The 14,602-nt window shown below is 39.3% G+C and overlaps 1 protein-coding gene across 1 annotated transcript in view; it reads right to left on the minus strand.

The window, feature by feature from the left end:
* Nucleotides 1-1,560: 1,560 nt before the first annotated feature.
* Nucleotides 1,561-14,602, minus strand: part of LOC135473417 (gem-associated protein 5-like) — a 113,319-nt gene continuing 100,277 nt past the window's right edge. The window contains exons 20-27 of the mRNA XM_064753267.1: nt 13,859-14,006; nt 13,100-13,219; nt 12,124-12,334; nt 10,130-10,277; nt 7,951-8,150; nt 6,153-6,315; nt 2,549-4,005; nt 1,561-2,046 (exon numbers count right to left, since the gene is read on the minus strand). Coding sequence (XP_064609337.1) covers nt 1,843-2,046; nt 2,549-4,005; nt 6,153-6,315; nt 7,951-8,150; nt 10,130-10,277; nt 12,124-12,334; nt 13,100-13,219; nt 13,859-14,006 — 2,651 coding nt within the window. The 3' untranslated portion in view covers nt 1,561-1,842. The remainder of the gene's footprint in view (nt 2,047-2,548; nt 4,006-6,152; nt 6,316-7,950; nt 8,151-10,129; nt 10,278-12,123; nt 12,335-13,099; nt 13,220-13,858; nt 14,007-14,602) is intronic.

The raw sequence follows: 14,602 nt of genomic DNA on the forward strand, positions 1-14,602 counted from the left end.
GTATCCGCAGGTTACTGGCTGACCTCTCTGAGTATGACCGGAGATAAAGCCACCATGACCATGAGCTATACTTGATCTCATAGCGACTGGATTGGCGAGACACTCCTGGGTTATCAGGCTGTGCTACATTGCAGCGTAACAGCATAGAGATGGATGTGTTTTTACACAGCTTGGAGCCCACATATGTACGTGGGAAATGGTATGCAGTGATGCCCTTTACCTTCACTGTAAATGAGACCATGCATTAAGAAAAAATTCATAAATTCTCATGCACTAATGTTACCATTTATCAGAGAAAAACAAAATTAATGACCTTCTCCAAACCTTTCAAAATTCATGACTTTTCAGTTGTTTTCATGACCTTGGCTTCCCTGTGAGATTGTGATCCAAAGAACCATCAGTTTAGCCAGAGACTGGAAAATGTGGCTGATAAGTAACTATTCACCTAATGAACACATTTGCATAACTTCAGAGATGGATGCCTCAAGGGTAGTCCCTGACAGAATGTTAAGTGCAAACTTTGATGCTGTGAAGAAGCAAGATCTCATCTTTGTCCCATCCCCAGGGATATCGTGTAAGATCAAAATTTCTCGGTTATTTGTTTCTTTATTTATCTGTGCTGTTGAACACCATGCTCAAAGATTTTTTCACATATGCGATGGTCACTTTCACGGTTGTGAAAAAAACCAATGACTTTTGGCCAGTTACCAAAAAACTTTCCAAAGTGTTAACAAATGTTAGACTGGGTAAAATGGCCGGGTCAATATCGTCACCCGTTTATTGACACCCGTCCGACAGCGGCTGATGTGAAGGGGGAATCCACCAGCTTCCCGCCCAATGTCAGGACACACATTGCGTGTACAAGAGATTGAAAGACAACAGCAAACCACTCTGTCATGACGCATTGCCCACTTTGTCTATTAAAGTACAATACATAATGCTGAGAACAAATTAACTTGTTTATTATGAGATGTTCCATTTTTTTTTTCCATCCATGAAACAACAATTATTCAGGTGAAACAAAACAACATATGTTAACATGGAATAATGAGGTTTGACATCAGCATAACATCAAATTCTGGCTGAATACTGTCAGGTTTGAACAATGACACCAAAGAACAGCATGGTTTCCAAATACACTTCTTGTACAAACTCCTTATCAAAACACACTGCTATTAAAGGTTTATGTGAGGTACACAGCAGTATAAAGAAAGGATCACTGGAATTCACAAGGCTCTGGGGTATCAGTTATTTTGTCTTGCCAACAAAGGCACATTTACATAGTAGACAGGCCTACAGTACAGTACCTCTCTTACTGATAGGCTGATGGAACGGAGACAAAAGTAGCAATACAGCTGTTCCCCTATCCACCATTAGTGCAACACTACAAAGGCAAGGGTCTACTGTTCAATGAATACGTCTGTTTTTAATAAAACTATGTCTTGCACACCTTTGATTTATTTATTTATTTCACTGGTGTTTTTAAGCTGTACTCCAGAATATTTCACATATACGACGGTCAGTGTGTAAAAATGGCAACTGTCAGCCGATGAAATGCCACGTTCAAGGGAGGCGAGTGCGTGAAATGTTGGGTTTCATGTCATAAACATTTTGTCTGACAACACGTCTGTACCTACGACCATTCCCAGCTTGCTGGCAGACCTTCCAACTGTAAGTATGGGCTACTAAATTATGTACCAAATTAGGAAGAAATAACTGGATATAACGGCTGCCTAAGTCGACACACCCAATATTGTTAGATCTCACTTTGTGCCTCTCTGTCCATCAGCATATTCGTAAAACAGGTGTTGTATCTAATGTAGTAATGTACTGTGGATGCTTTTACCTACAATGTGGCACTGCTGATGGTTGGTTTTTCAGCCTTTTGGCTGCGAAGAGTTCCCTGTCAAGGGACGTAACAGAAAAGAACAGTGCCCAATCTGCAACTCTTTCACTAAACCAGATTTTGTCTTCCACTGACTGTAGGCCGATATCACATATATCAAGAAGCAATCCTGCACTGTGCAACGGGTTTGGAAAAATGACCTGAAAAAAAGACGGAAAACAACCTAAGCACAACAATATCGCTCATGGAGCACCTGATAACAAGTGCAAATCATTTTCTTTAATTTATGAAAATATTTTATCTAGTATCACCACAGAATCATATCAAATCAAGTTTTGAATTACGGAAGTTGACCACATTATCAGTTTTACGCAACTATGCATTAATGAGGAGTTAGCTTAGTAAGTTTAGTTTGTATTATAACCCGAAAATGCAGCTAATTCTGGGGACATAAAAAATGCCGAGGATATCACATGAGCTCTCTCTTTTTCTTTTTTTAGCTATTGGAGCTATCAAGTTTCTCTAACATGGCGCATCTCATGGCCTCCTAGTAATTCCAGATTAAAAGTTATTTACAGAGTTATCATGCACGTCAGAAAAAAAAATGGTTATGACTGTTAAGGTCTATTTCCACACCTTTTCCGAAAGTTACAATGCATGTTGTCTTAATTTTCTTCTTTTGTTACAGATTTCTCTGCTCACCTGATCTGCATCAGGTCCCCTCAGTAGTTCCCCTTTGATGAACTCCTCTTCCTGCTGCAGTATATCCTGGGTGATATAAGGCTGTGTGTATTTTTTATCCACAGGTAAGCTATTCCACTCTGCAGGAAGGCTGCCATTGTCATGGGACCAGGAGAAATCCAAGCTCTTTCGACGCGACATTTCTGAGCTGATGGCAGATCCTTCCGGGCTGTCCTTCCAGAGGATTTTTTTGGGCTTCACATAGTCATGGAATGGAGAATTCAGATTAGGGGACTGTAAATAGTCTGATGACAGGGAAGGATGTTTCCACAAATCACTGATAGAAACATAGTTGTCTAGCCCTGCAATGTTGAAAGTTTCATTTGGCAAACCAACAACAACGTCTGAAAGTAAGCCTGGCAGTTGTTTCTCACCAATGGATTGTTCTTCCACGACAATATCACTCTTGCTTTCGGTGTCTGCTTGCACTCCCGTACCATTTGTGAGATGCGGTACCTTTTCAGCACCATTGTTTTTCACAGGGGAAGTTGTCTGCTGCTCGCTGTTTTCTCCATTCGACTGTTGCTCACCAGAGTTGTCTCCCCTAGTCTGGGTCTGGATGAGCTCAGTCTGATGGAGCAGAAGTTGTGACATGGCTCTATGCACATACCCAAGTGTTTCTGTCAGAGCCACACGTTTGCCCTGAATATCCCATAGTAGACACTTTGATAAATACTTCAGTTTAGATAACGTAATGTCCCATCTGGGAGATTGCGCCAGAGTTTTATCACAGACTTCTGGCGACAGGCCTAAGAGGAGAGATGCCTCTTGTTGAGACTCAGTCCCCTGATCTATAGGTTCCTCACTTACCTCACCTGAACTTGAGCTTCGGCTCTTTTCTGAAGACAAAGCTCCAGAAAGTGGCGCTGAACCCTGTGTTAAGTCCAAAGAGGGGCCTGGTGTGTCACTGTTTAAACACTTTGAGCTTTTGTTACACATACTCACAGATGAACCATCCTTTGTAGGAGAATCTGACCTTGACGCGTTGTTAACACCGACCTCCAAGGAAACTGCAGAGTTTGCAGTTCCCTTACAAGGTTCATCCACAGAGCTTTCTGTTTTTTGTGGATTTTCAGTCATGCTTTTGGAGTTTGACTGAGATGATTCTCTGCACTCGCCACTGACACCAGCACTTTCAGATTCACCTACAACATTAACTTCAGGGGTGTTGGCCGTGGGATGTGACAACTGTTCCTGCAAATGGTAAACTACGGCAACGTAGTAATACGCTCTGAGACAGTCCAGCTCTCGACATCGTAGGCCGCCGTTAGAGACCAGGTCATCCTCCCTAGGCTCTGACCAGTATTTCCGGGTGGCATACGACTTCATAGAGCTGCTGTATGGATTGTGATTATCTATGTTCATCAGAACTCTCAGAGCCGTCACCTCGTGCTGCAGCTTCAGAACATAGTTCGGACCTACAACAATGGGCAAGAAAAAAAACAGAGGTGAATTTTATGTTTTTCTTATTGCTGTTTACAGCCTACAACTATGGGCAAGAAAAAAACAGAGATGAATTTTAATTTTTTTTCTTATTGCTGTTTACAGTCTACAACAATGGGCAAGAAAAAAAAAACAAGGTGAATTTTAATTTTTTCTTATTGCTGTTTACAGTCTACAACAATGGGCAAGCAAAAAACAGAAGTGAATTTTAATTTTTTTTCTTATTGCTGTTTACAGTCTACAATAATGGGCAAGAAAAACAGAAGTGAATTTTAATTTTTTTCTTATTGCTGTTTACAGTCTACAACAATGGGCAAGCAAAAAACAGAGGTGAATTTTAATTTTTTTTCTTATTGCTGTTTACAGTCTACAATAATGGGCAAGAAAAACAGAAGTGAATTTTAATTTTTTTCTTATTGCTGTTTACAGTCTACAACAATGGGCAAGCAAAAAACAGAGGTGAATTTTAATTTTTTTTCTTTTCTTATTGCTGTTTACAGTCAACAACAATGAGGAAGAAAATACACAGGTGAATTTTATTTTTTTTTTCTTATTACTGTTTACAGCCTAAAACAACAGGAAAGAAAAACAGAGGTGATTTTTTTTCTTATTGCTGTTTATGGCCTCCAACAATGGGTAAGAAAAAACAGAGTGAATATTTTTTTTCTTATTGCTGTTTATGGTGTACAACAGGTAAGAAGAAAAACAGAGGTGAATTTTTTTTTTGTTTTTGTTGCTGTCCTACAATAATGGGCAAGAAAAACAGAGGTTAATTTTGTTTATTTTTTTCTTATTGCTGTTTATAGCCTACAAAAATGGGCAAGAAAAAAAGGATTGAATTTTGATTTTTTTTTTCTTATTGCTGTTTACACAGGTTACAAATTGGTTACAAATGTCCAGTTGTTATGTGATGTCATGAAGTCACAATAGCTTTCACGAAATGGAATGAATAGTACTGCTGTGATGAGAAAAGGGTGTTGGGATATTGGATGTGGTGGATCCATCCATAAGTATGGGAATTAACAAACTGCCTGCCCAAGGCTCCAACTGAGCCCGGACTTCGTCTGTGCTAGCCACTGATAGATAAGCTGCTCCAAAGAGATGAATTCCATGTCAATTACATGCATTTATTTACAACTAAAACCGGTATTTCTGCAGGACTAGAGAGAAATCTGGCTAAGAACCTGACCCACTTGAATAAATCAATCTCAGCAATTGACAGATGAGTGAGTGCTTGGGGTTTAACGTCGTACTCAACAATTTTTCAGTCATATGACGACGAAAATTGACAGATGAAGCCTAGATGATGCAATGTACTGTAGTATTTAGTAATTTCTCTGATTGTTTTTTTTTATACCATAATTTTTCACTAATATGATGGTGGTCAGTAATATGAGTGGAGGAAAGAAGTGCCTGGAGTAAACCAGCAACCTTTGGCAAGTTACAGATGAACTTTCTCATGTGATTTACAAATATGCACGCCATACGGTTGTAAGTTTAGTGGTCTTCAACAAACGCTGGAATGCACAAATGATCACTTATGTATTTTCAAATGCTTAATGTCAACAACGCCCCATGAAAAGTGAGTGGACGAAAAGTGAGTGGGCAAAAATGGACTAATTTCTTTTCCAAGGCTGGGACTGAACCTGCACCCAGCCAATAGAGGTGTTTCCAGTTTTAAATCTTTGGTTGTTGAAGGTAAAAACAGTGCTCCTGTATCATGGGACTTGTGACAAATGTTAGGCTACCATTGTTGACATTAATCTACCGATATCTTGTCACATCATGTTCCAGAGGTACAAATGACATCTCTTTCCCGTTAAAAACATTTCAAGTTCATAAATGTTGACCTCCTCTACTTTCTCCATCCTTTCTCTACTCTAAATACCTTTTTTCTAAAGACATTTTTCAGTTGCCCGTGTTTATCCTTCAATAGCTGCCTAACATTTCTGACAGGTCACATAATACAAAATTTTTTTCACCTTTAGCGATAAAAGAGCTTAAACTGGAAACTCCCTTATTGTAGAAGATTCTCGGCGAAGTATTTAATACTGAGCCAGTGCCATGTGACCTTCATTTCATTTACCTTAATGATGGCTGGGACCATGGTAGCTATACTTACCCAAGGGGAAGAACAACCTACATATGGCCTGCATGAGGGTGTGATCCCCAGACGTATGTAAGGCAGAGACAGCGACATTGAAGTGTCGAATGGACGCAGGCGTGTCCCCGAGCAGCAGGCTCAGAAGTGCCCGGCTTAGTTCATAAGACACCTGAACCAGTAACTGAAGTGAAGACACAGGACTTGGTTAGACAACTGCAGAGATACAGGTGAGCAGATTTTTGTAACAAGCTACGCGCAATGGATATGTGAACTACGTGACAACTACTTACTCAATGTGTCAAAATTAAGGTAATTCACATTAATTATTTACCATTCATCTTGTAAAATGTTATCTCATCAAATGACAGAGGAAAAGCGAAAATTTCAGGTTTGTTTTACCTATTGTCCACAAAACACTTTTGTAAAGTTTTGTGATAAGTTCACTCAGTATACTTTATACCAACATCAGCTATTAACCCCAATGGGTAGTGCTAAAATGAGATCAAATCTGGTTTGGTGGAGTATGAAGTATACAGAATATGGAGTATTTAGATCCACACGTACATGCTGATGGGAATAAATTTAAATAGGTTTTATAGTGACTGCAGCTTTAGTTGCAATATTATTTCCCTATTTTTCAAAATACTCTTTTTTCCTAATAATTAACTCCCTGGAATTCCCATCCTGCTGCACAAATTAAATCAGCTGTACTGTTTTGACAATAACATCTTAAAATAGAAATCACCAACAAACATCGTGACATACTGCAGGCCTAACAGAGATCAAAAGAAATACGGGAAACGTTCAATCAACAAGAACCACTGCAAATTTGAAAAACAAAAACTTCACGTCAAACTGTCCCATTTCATCACAAAATGTCATATTATAATTTTTTTTGTTTTTACTTATTTGGTTGAAGTTTAATGCCACAATGAAGAATATTTCCCTTCCTTTCTCAATGCTCTTTTGTCACAGACATTTAACTACATGCCTTATCATGATTCTGTATTTTACAAGGGCCGGTTTCATTAACCTTACTTAAGTGTTAAGTCGCCCTTAGCTGTGCGCACTTTATATCTGTACAACATATGTTGTCATAAAGTAGTTAAGGGCCTACTTAGCTAAGTGAGCTTCATGAAACCGGCCCCTGGGCACAGTCGCAGAGGATTGCACAACAATGGCTGTTTACATCAAAAAGTTGTCCTGTGTTTGTCATTAAATGTCCTTACTATGATATACAATGCATGGCTCCATTATGAATTAGTTTAATTACTCTAAAAACATAAGTACATAATGTATAGATAGACATTTATGCAAAACTATAAAGCTACGGAGAACTTTCACACGGGATACTGGCGTCATAACGTCACAATCAGCAAATTAAGTAAATTACCTATGTACAACTGGCTAAATGTCAAATAATTTGATTCGTCAACCTTTTCAACCCCTATTTTGAACCGTTCCGAGGGAACTATAGAGTGTAGAGGAATAACTTTTATAGTTGTATGAAGCTTGCATTTTTAATGACACACAAACAAATCATTTTAGGGCAACTTTCACAATAATTGCATGCATAACTGCCACTGAAAAAAGTGCTTTAGTGGTTGAAAAAGTTGAAGATTTTACAGTATCTTTTGACTTATATGATCTCATCCAGTTTGAGTTTACCACTCTTCATGTACTCCAAAACTGCAGACATATTGACCATTTCTGCACATACACACAAGCCCTGCAGTTCTTCTCTCCAATTAACTGTAACCATTAGTGGCACATGTGTGGCTTTAATTTCCCCTCTATTACCATGACAACGGCTGACCTGAGGAGTGTCCACGCTGCCTGGACTTTGGTGGATCGTCTTCAACGTTGTGTACAGGTCCTCCAGACTGCACATCTCCATGGCAACCTCATAGCGGGTGCACCACAAACGCAGGACATGATGTGGGAATGTCTTGTTCCCGACTAAATGTGGTTTCCAAGGCGACATTGGATCACTCTCATTCAAGTCGACCATGAATTCTGTGAAGAAAGATGGAGACATAATTGTAAGGAGCCTAAGGAGCAAGATAGGATCTGGTTAAGAGGTTCATACAGCTTAAAAACTCTGCGAGGGTGAGAGTACTGGAGATTGTAAATTAACTAACAGTAACCCCAAAAGTGTAGAGTTACTGTGGGTGGGGCTGATAGGGAACGATAACCATTGATCGCAATGCAACTCTTTATATAAAAGCCCTATATCAGATATATAGGCATAGCTAACCTGGTATTACTGAAGACATGCGACCCATTCATAAACATATGTTCACATGTGGTATCATCATATCTGGTAATAGCTGAAGCTCAGAGATCATGTTCACGCATCTAGTATAACTGTAGTCCAGAGAACATGTTCACATATCTGGTAATAGCTGAAGCCCAGACAACATGTTCACATTCTGGCATAACTTAAGTCTAGACAACATGTTCACATATCTGGTATAACTGAAGATCAAAGACCATGTTTACATTCTGGCATAACTGAAGCACACAGAACATGTGTATATGGGGCCTCCGTGGCCTAGTCAGTTAGCAGGCCAGCATCGCGCAATGACGGAGTAGTCTTTCACCTATGATGGTGGTGTGAGTTCAAGTCCAGCTCATGTTGGCTTCCTCTTCAGCTGTAGGTGGGAAAGTCCTGCAGCAACTGGCGGATGGTCGACGGGTTTCCCCCAGGCTCTGCCTGGTTTCCTCCCACCATAATGCTTGCCGCCGTATAAGTGAAATATTCTTAAATACGATGTGGAACACCACATACAAATAAATAAATAAACATGTGGGAATCCAAATGGGGATAACTTAACCACCAAGTGAGAGTGAGAGAGTGCTTTAGGTTTAATGTCGTACTTAACAATTTTTCAGTCATATGACGACGAAGGAGTCCTTAAAGTATATGTACGTGTAATGTGCCTCCTTGTTGCAGGACGAATTTCCATGGCTCTTATCTAGTGCTGCTTCACTGAAATGACTTACCAAAAGCAAGTAAGCTCCCTCACCCGAGCCATTACACCGTTACAGGTCAACCAGTCGCTGCTCTATCCCCTTAATGCTGAACACCAAGTGAGGAAGCTATAACTTTCTATTTTAAGGTCTAAGGTGTGACCCGACCCTGGAATGATCCTGGACCTACAGCCCTCTTAGCGGACACTCTACCAACTGAGCCACTGGGGCCGGTGCCAAGTGAGAGCGCAAGATCCAAAATGGAATTATATGCGAATGTTCTTGGAGAAGAACCTATAAAATCTTTTAGGAGAATTACCTGAAAAATCAAATTTTACATGTGACCCAAAATTTTGTCCATGGCCAAATTACCAATTTTGCCTGGTTATGAGAGTTCCGTGCATCTCTGAATGCTATTCTGGAGTTTGTTTGAAAGATAGAATGATTTTAAAAAAATATTTGATCATGTTCAGTGGGATACACAATTATTTTTCATTGGAGTGAGAAACAGGCAGGTCCAGGCTATGCCTATCCTAATACCCTAAGCTCAATTTTAGGTACAGCAGATTTATTCAAGCGTGAACAAGACAGCACGGTTTAACCCAGGAGACTGTATCTCCACTGTCAACCAATCAGCGTTGATTCTGTATCCCATTAAGTGCCTGTAAAAATGCATTTTCATAGGATGGAATTCTTATGCCAAACTTATGGCTTAAAACCGTTAAATGATATGAACTATCACATATTATATATTCCCAATTCCAGTTACCTCTCTATCTGATGTACCCTAATTCTTCAAACCTTTTCAAACCTTTTCAACCACTCTTCCTTTTCAACTTTCTCAGAGAATTATGGGGGTGTAGAGAAATAACTTGAACAGCTTTATGAAGTATTCATCACACAAAAAATCATATTTAGTATCATTTTCAAAATAACTGTATGCATAACTACCACTGAAAAAAGTGCTTTAGTGGTTGAAAAGGTTGAAGATTTACAATACTCTGTTGTAACAATAATCTCACCAGGTATTTTGACAGAAGAGGCGCTCTCCTGCTCCGTATTAGCCTGCTGTGTAAACATTGCCTGATCTGTGAGGCTCTCAAGGCTGGGCTCCACATTCGGCAATTCCTTCAGCATCAATTCGTGCAGACAAGCCAGGAGGATGAATACCTGTATGTAGTGAAACAAACAGAAACAATTTTAGCATCAGCAAAACAACTCTAGGATCAGCAAAACAACGGTAAGATGAGCAAAATTACCGTAGGATAAGCGAAACAACTGTAAGATTGGCAAAATTACTGTAGGATAAGCGAAACAACTGTAAGATTGGCAACATTACTGTAGGATGAGCAAAATTACCGTAGGATAAGCAAAACAACTATAACATTGGCAACATTACAGTAGGGTCAGCAAAACCACAGTAGGATGAGCAATACAACTGTAGGATCAGCAAAACTACCCTAGGATGAGTGAAATAACTGGAGCATCAGTAAAAGTACTGAAAGATCAGCAAAACTACTGTAGGATGAGCACAACAACTGTAAGATCATCAAAACTAGGCTAGAATCAGCAAACTACCCTAGGATGAGTGAAATAACTGGAGCATCAGTAAAACTACCGAAAGATCAGCAAAACTACTGTAGGATGAGCACAACAACTGTAAGACCATCAAAACTAGGCTAGAATCAGCAAACTACCGTAGGATGATCGAAATAACTGTAGCATCAGTAAAACTACAGAAAGATCAACAAAACTACTGTAGGATGAGCACAACAACTGTAAGATCATCAAAACTAGGCTAGAATCAGCAAACTACTGTAGGATGAATGAAATAACTGTAGCATCAGTAAAACTACCGAAAGATCAGCAAAATTACTGTAGGATGAGCACAACAACTGTAAGATCATCAAAACTAGGCTAGAATCAGCAAACTACTGTAGGATGATCGAAATAACTGTAGCATCGGTAAAACTACTGAAAGATCAGCAAAACTACTGTAGGATGAGCACAACAACTGTAAGATCATCAAAACTAGGCTAGAATCAGCAAACTACCGTAGGATGAATGAAATAACTGTAGCATCAGTAAAACTACCGAAAGATCAGCAAAACTAATGTAGGATGAGCACAACAAACGTAAAATCGTCAAAACTAGGCTAGAATCAGCAAACTACTGTGGGATGAGCGAAACAACCATAAGATTTGTAAAACAACATTAGAATCAGCAAAACAACTGCAGGATCCACAAAACAGAAGTTAAACAACTGTAGGGTGATATCAGCAAAACACAAGTCAAACAACTGTAGGGTGATATCAGCAAAACACAAGTCAAACAACTGTAGGGTGATATCAGCAAAACAGAAGTTAAACAACTGTAGGGTGATTTCAACAAAACATAAATCAAACAACTGTAGGATGATATCAGCAAAACACAAGTCAAACAACTGTAGGGCAAGGTGGCAAGGTCTGTCAGCAACCTGCGGATGGTCGTGGGTTTCCCACGGGCTCTGCCCGGTTTCCATCCACCATAATGCTGGCCGCCGCCATATATATATATATATATATTATATTATATATAAAACACCAATCAAAAAAAAAAAAATTTAAAGTATAATGGGGTGAAATATAATAATACTGTTCAGACAAAGCAGAACTGTTCTGAAAAAAATACTGAAGACAGCAAATGAGCAATCTTTTTGTATGCTTTAATATCTAATGACTACTTTTATGTCGGATTTCACACAAAACTGGTTCCACTTTCCTAAATTCTCAGGAAAAAAAAAACAATCTGAAGCTGACCATTACAGATTGAAGATTTCACATCTCCATCAATATGATTACCTTTTATCTCAGATCAGAGAATTCTAACCTCTCTATAAAATGTAAATATACTTGTGTTGTGCTGACGGAAAACATGGCTAATTCAAAATGCTTGTCTTTCTTGGATGCACACAAGGGGATCTGAGCAGTACACTAAATATCTCATTACCATGGCAACAATCCATAGTTAGCCTCACCTTTAACTGTTTGCTCTCCTCACAAAACTCATGGATTTTGGCCCAGTTCTTCGACACGAGATGGTGATGAACGACCTTCTGAGCATAGATCAGCCCTTCCTGGTTCTCGCTGGCTATGAAGTTCATGTGAGCTGCGGCCCTCAGACTTTGCTGATCGGTCCTACGAGCCAAGACTTTGGCAGCTTCCCTCACCTGCTTGATGGCCACATAGCTGAAATTGTAAGATTATCAGTCATTAATAAACATTTCCAACTCGTTATTCAGCCCTGTAGTTGGCAATTAAAACCAGGCCATCACTTAATCAATGGTCTTATTTCAAAAGCTGAAATTTGTAGGAGCACGGTGCAATCAGCCAGGAGCCTCTCACCAATGTGGTTGTGATAGAATATAAGATTGGCATATATTCCTCAAATTACAGTATTTAAAGATAATTTTAAATCACTATAAATTTATGATCAAATCTTTCTTCAATACACTTAAGCACTTTGAGGGTTTGAGCACTTTCAAAGAGTTTTCCTCCTTCTTTAGGTTTCTTCTCAAAACGTCATGAGAACAAATTAATGGGTCTGGAAGCAGTACTTCAAAACTTCCTTCTGATTTACTTGTTTATTTATCTGCTTGTTGATTAATGCCACATTCAAGAGTTCTTACTTTTAAAATGACAGTCAGCTATTCAGGTGGAGGTAACCAGAGTACCCTCCAACTTGGCAAGTTACTGACAAACTTTCTACAAGTGATGAAGAGATATTTACTCCGTATGATTGTAAGACAAGTGATAGTCAACGAACATTATACTGCATAGACGGACACAGAAGCGTCCTTGACAGCCCACTGTCATCAAGCAACCTGTAACATCCCCGACCAAGGCCAGGTTTTATTCTGCAACAGCATTTTCCAAGCTTCTAACAATCATCTTGTGTGAAAAGGATAAATGGTATGTAAAATTTTGCACGCAGTTTTTTTTTTTTTGTCATACCATTTGGCTGCTTGTTCAAAATGTCCCTCCTTCGTCAGCTGCTGCCCCCAAGTGGCATACAGCTCTTCATGGGCTGGGTCCAAGGGAGACAACCTCAACTTGGCTAGCGCTACAGCTTCTCTGTTGAGAAATAAACTTTTAGCTCTTCATAACACTACACCACATCAATGTAAAATTGCCAGCCACAATTTCAAAGAGGAGAGGAGAGGAGATAAATTAGCCATATGTGACAAGCACGGTAACTGGATCTCAATCAACGATGTTGCCGACCTTCTGGAGATTATTCTGAGTTTAATGTGGCTAAATTGTTCTTAATACTTTAAATAAACATTAGATAAATGTGAATAATCCTATCTTGTCACATGACCTAGCCAGGTAACAATGCAGATACCTGTAATGATGTTTCAGAAGATCAAGAACAAAGTCTAGCATTCCTGCTTTTGTCATAAGATAACATTTAGGGTCTCTAAAACAAGCTCTAAAATCAGATTTTCATATTTTTACTCCCATCAGACATGGGATTATGAAGTTAACAACAGGCGACTAAATGTGCTAAAAGCACGCAGAAATAATGTGTTAAAGTATCAGCCAGCTACAGAAAACCATAAGCGAAGTTAACAACACATACATCGTAACAAATTTTTTGTTTTGGATATTAGCTTTAATAAACAAAAAAAAAAAACAACAATACAAAAACAAAAGAAGAAACAGAAACAAAGAAACGATCCAGTACAGTCGCGCACGGCTTTCAGTTGTTACCTGAACATTCTGTGCCTTCGGAAGAGATTAATGGCGTCGTAGACTTTGTGAGCGGCCAGGTAATAAGAGGCTGCTTTGTGGAACTGTCCCTCCGCCTCCAGCTGGAGGGCGTAATCTTGGCATGCCTCCACCCACATCTGGTGAGAAGCTGAGTAAAATGGCAGGGCAGATCAGGTGAGTCTTAAGTTGATCAAAGCAATTTGTTTCAATTTATGAAAGAATTTATAACAATTGTGTTGACCCTTTTTTTTTTTTTTTAGTCACTTTTACCTGATGAAATATGTAGCTCATCCATTGCCCATGATCACTTCCTGATGCAAGCCAAGCCAGTGTTAGATTAGATCTAAACGCAACCACGCATGTACTGCAACGGGTCAGGGCTAGCAGTCTCCACTGACAATACTTCAGACAGCTATGACCAGTACAGCCATACCTCACCAAGACAACGAAGGCTGCAAATGCAACTATCATTTGCTAATCAACAAACAATGCATGGTGTTGCTGGCTATACAAAATCACTATGGATTGATCAATGCGGCTAACAGTGCATGCACATAACATATTTCATAATATACAGCACGCAGGGAATCGCCTGCATGGTTGCTTACAGCATCATAAACACGTCATATTACCCTAATTCCTCAACCTTTTCGCATAAGAAAGAGCAACTTTCAGTGTAATTTATCCACATTTATAATTTGATTTTGGATGGATTGGCCAATTTCAGGCCTTCAAAAAAAGTAT

This window comes from Liolophura sinensis, chromosome 8, assembly GCF_032854445.1.
Source record: "Liolophura sinensis isolate JHLJ2023 chromosome 8, CUHK_Ljap_v2, whole genome shotgun sequence".
Taxonomy (NCBI): Eukaryota; Metazoa; Mollusca; class Polyplacophora; order Chitonida; family Chitonidae; genus Liolophura; species Liolophura sinensis.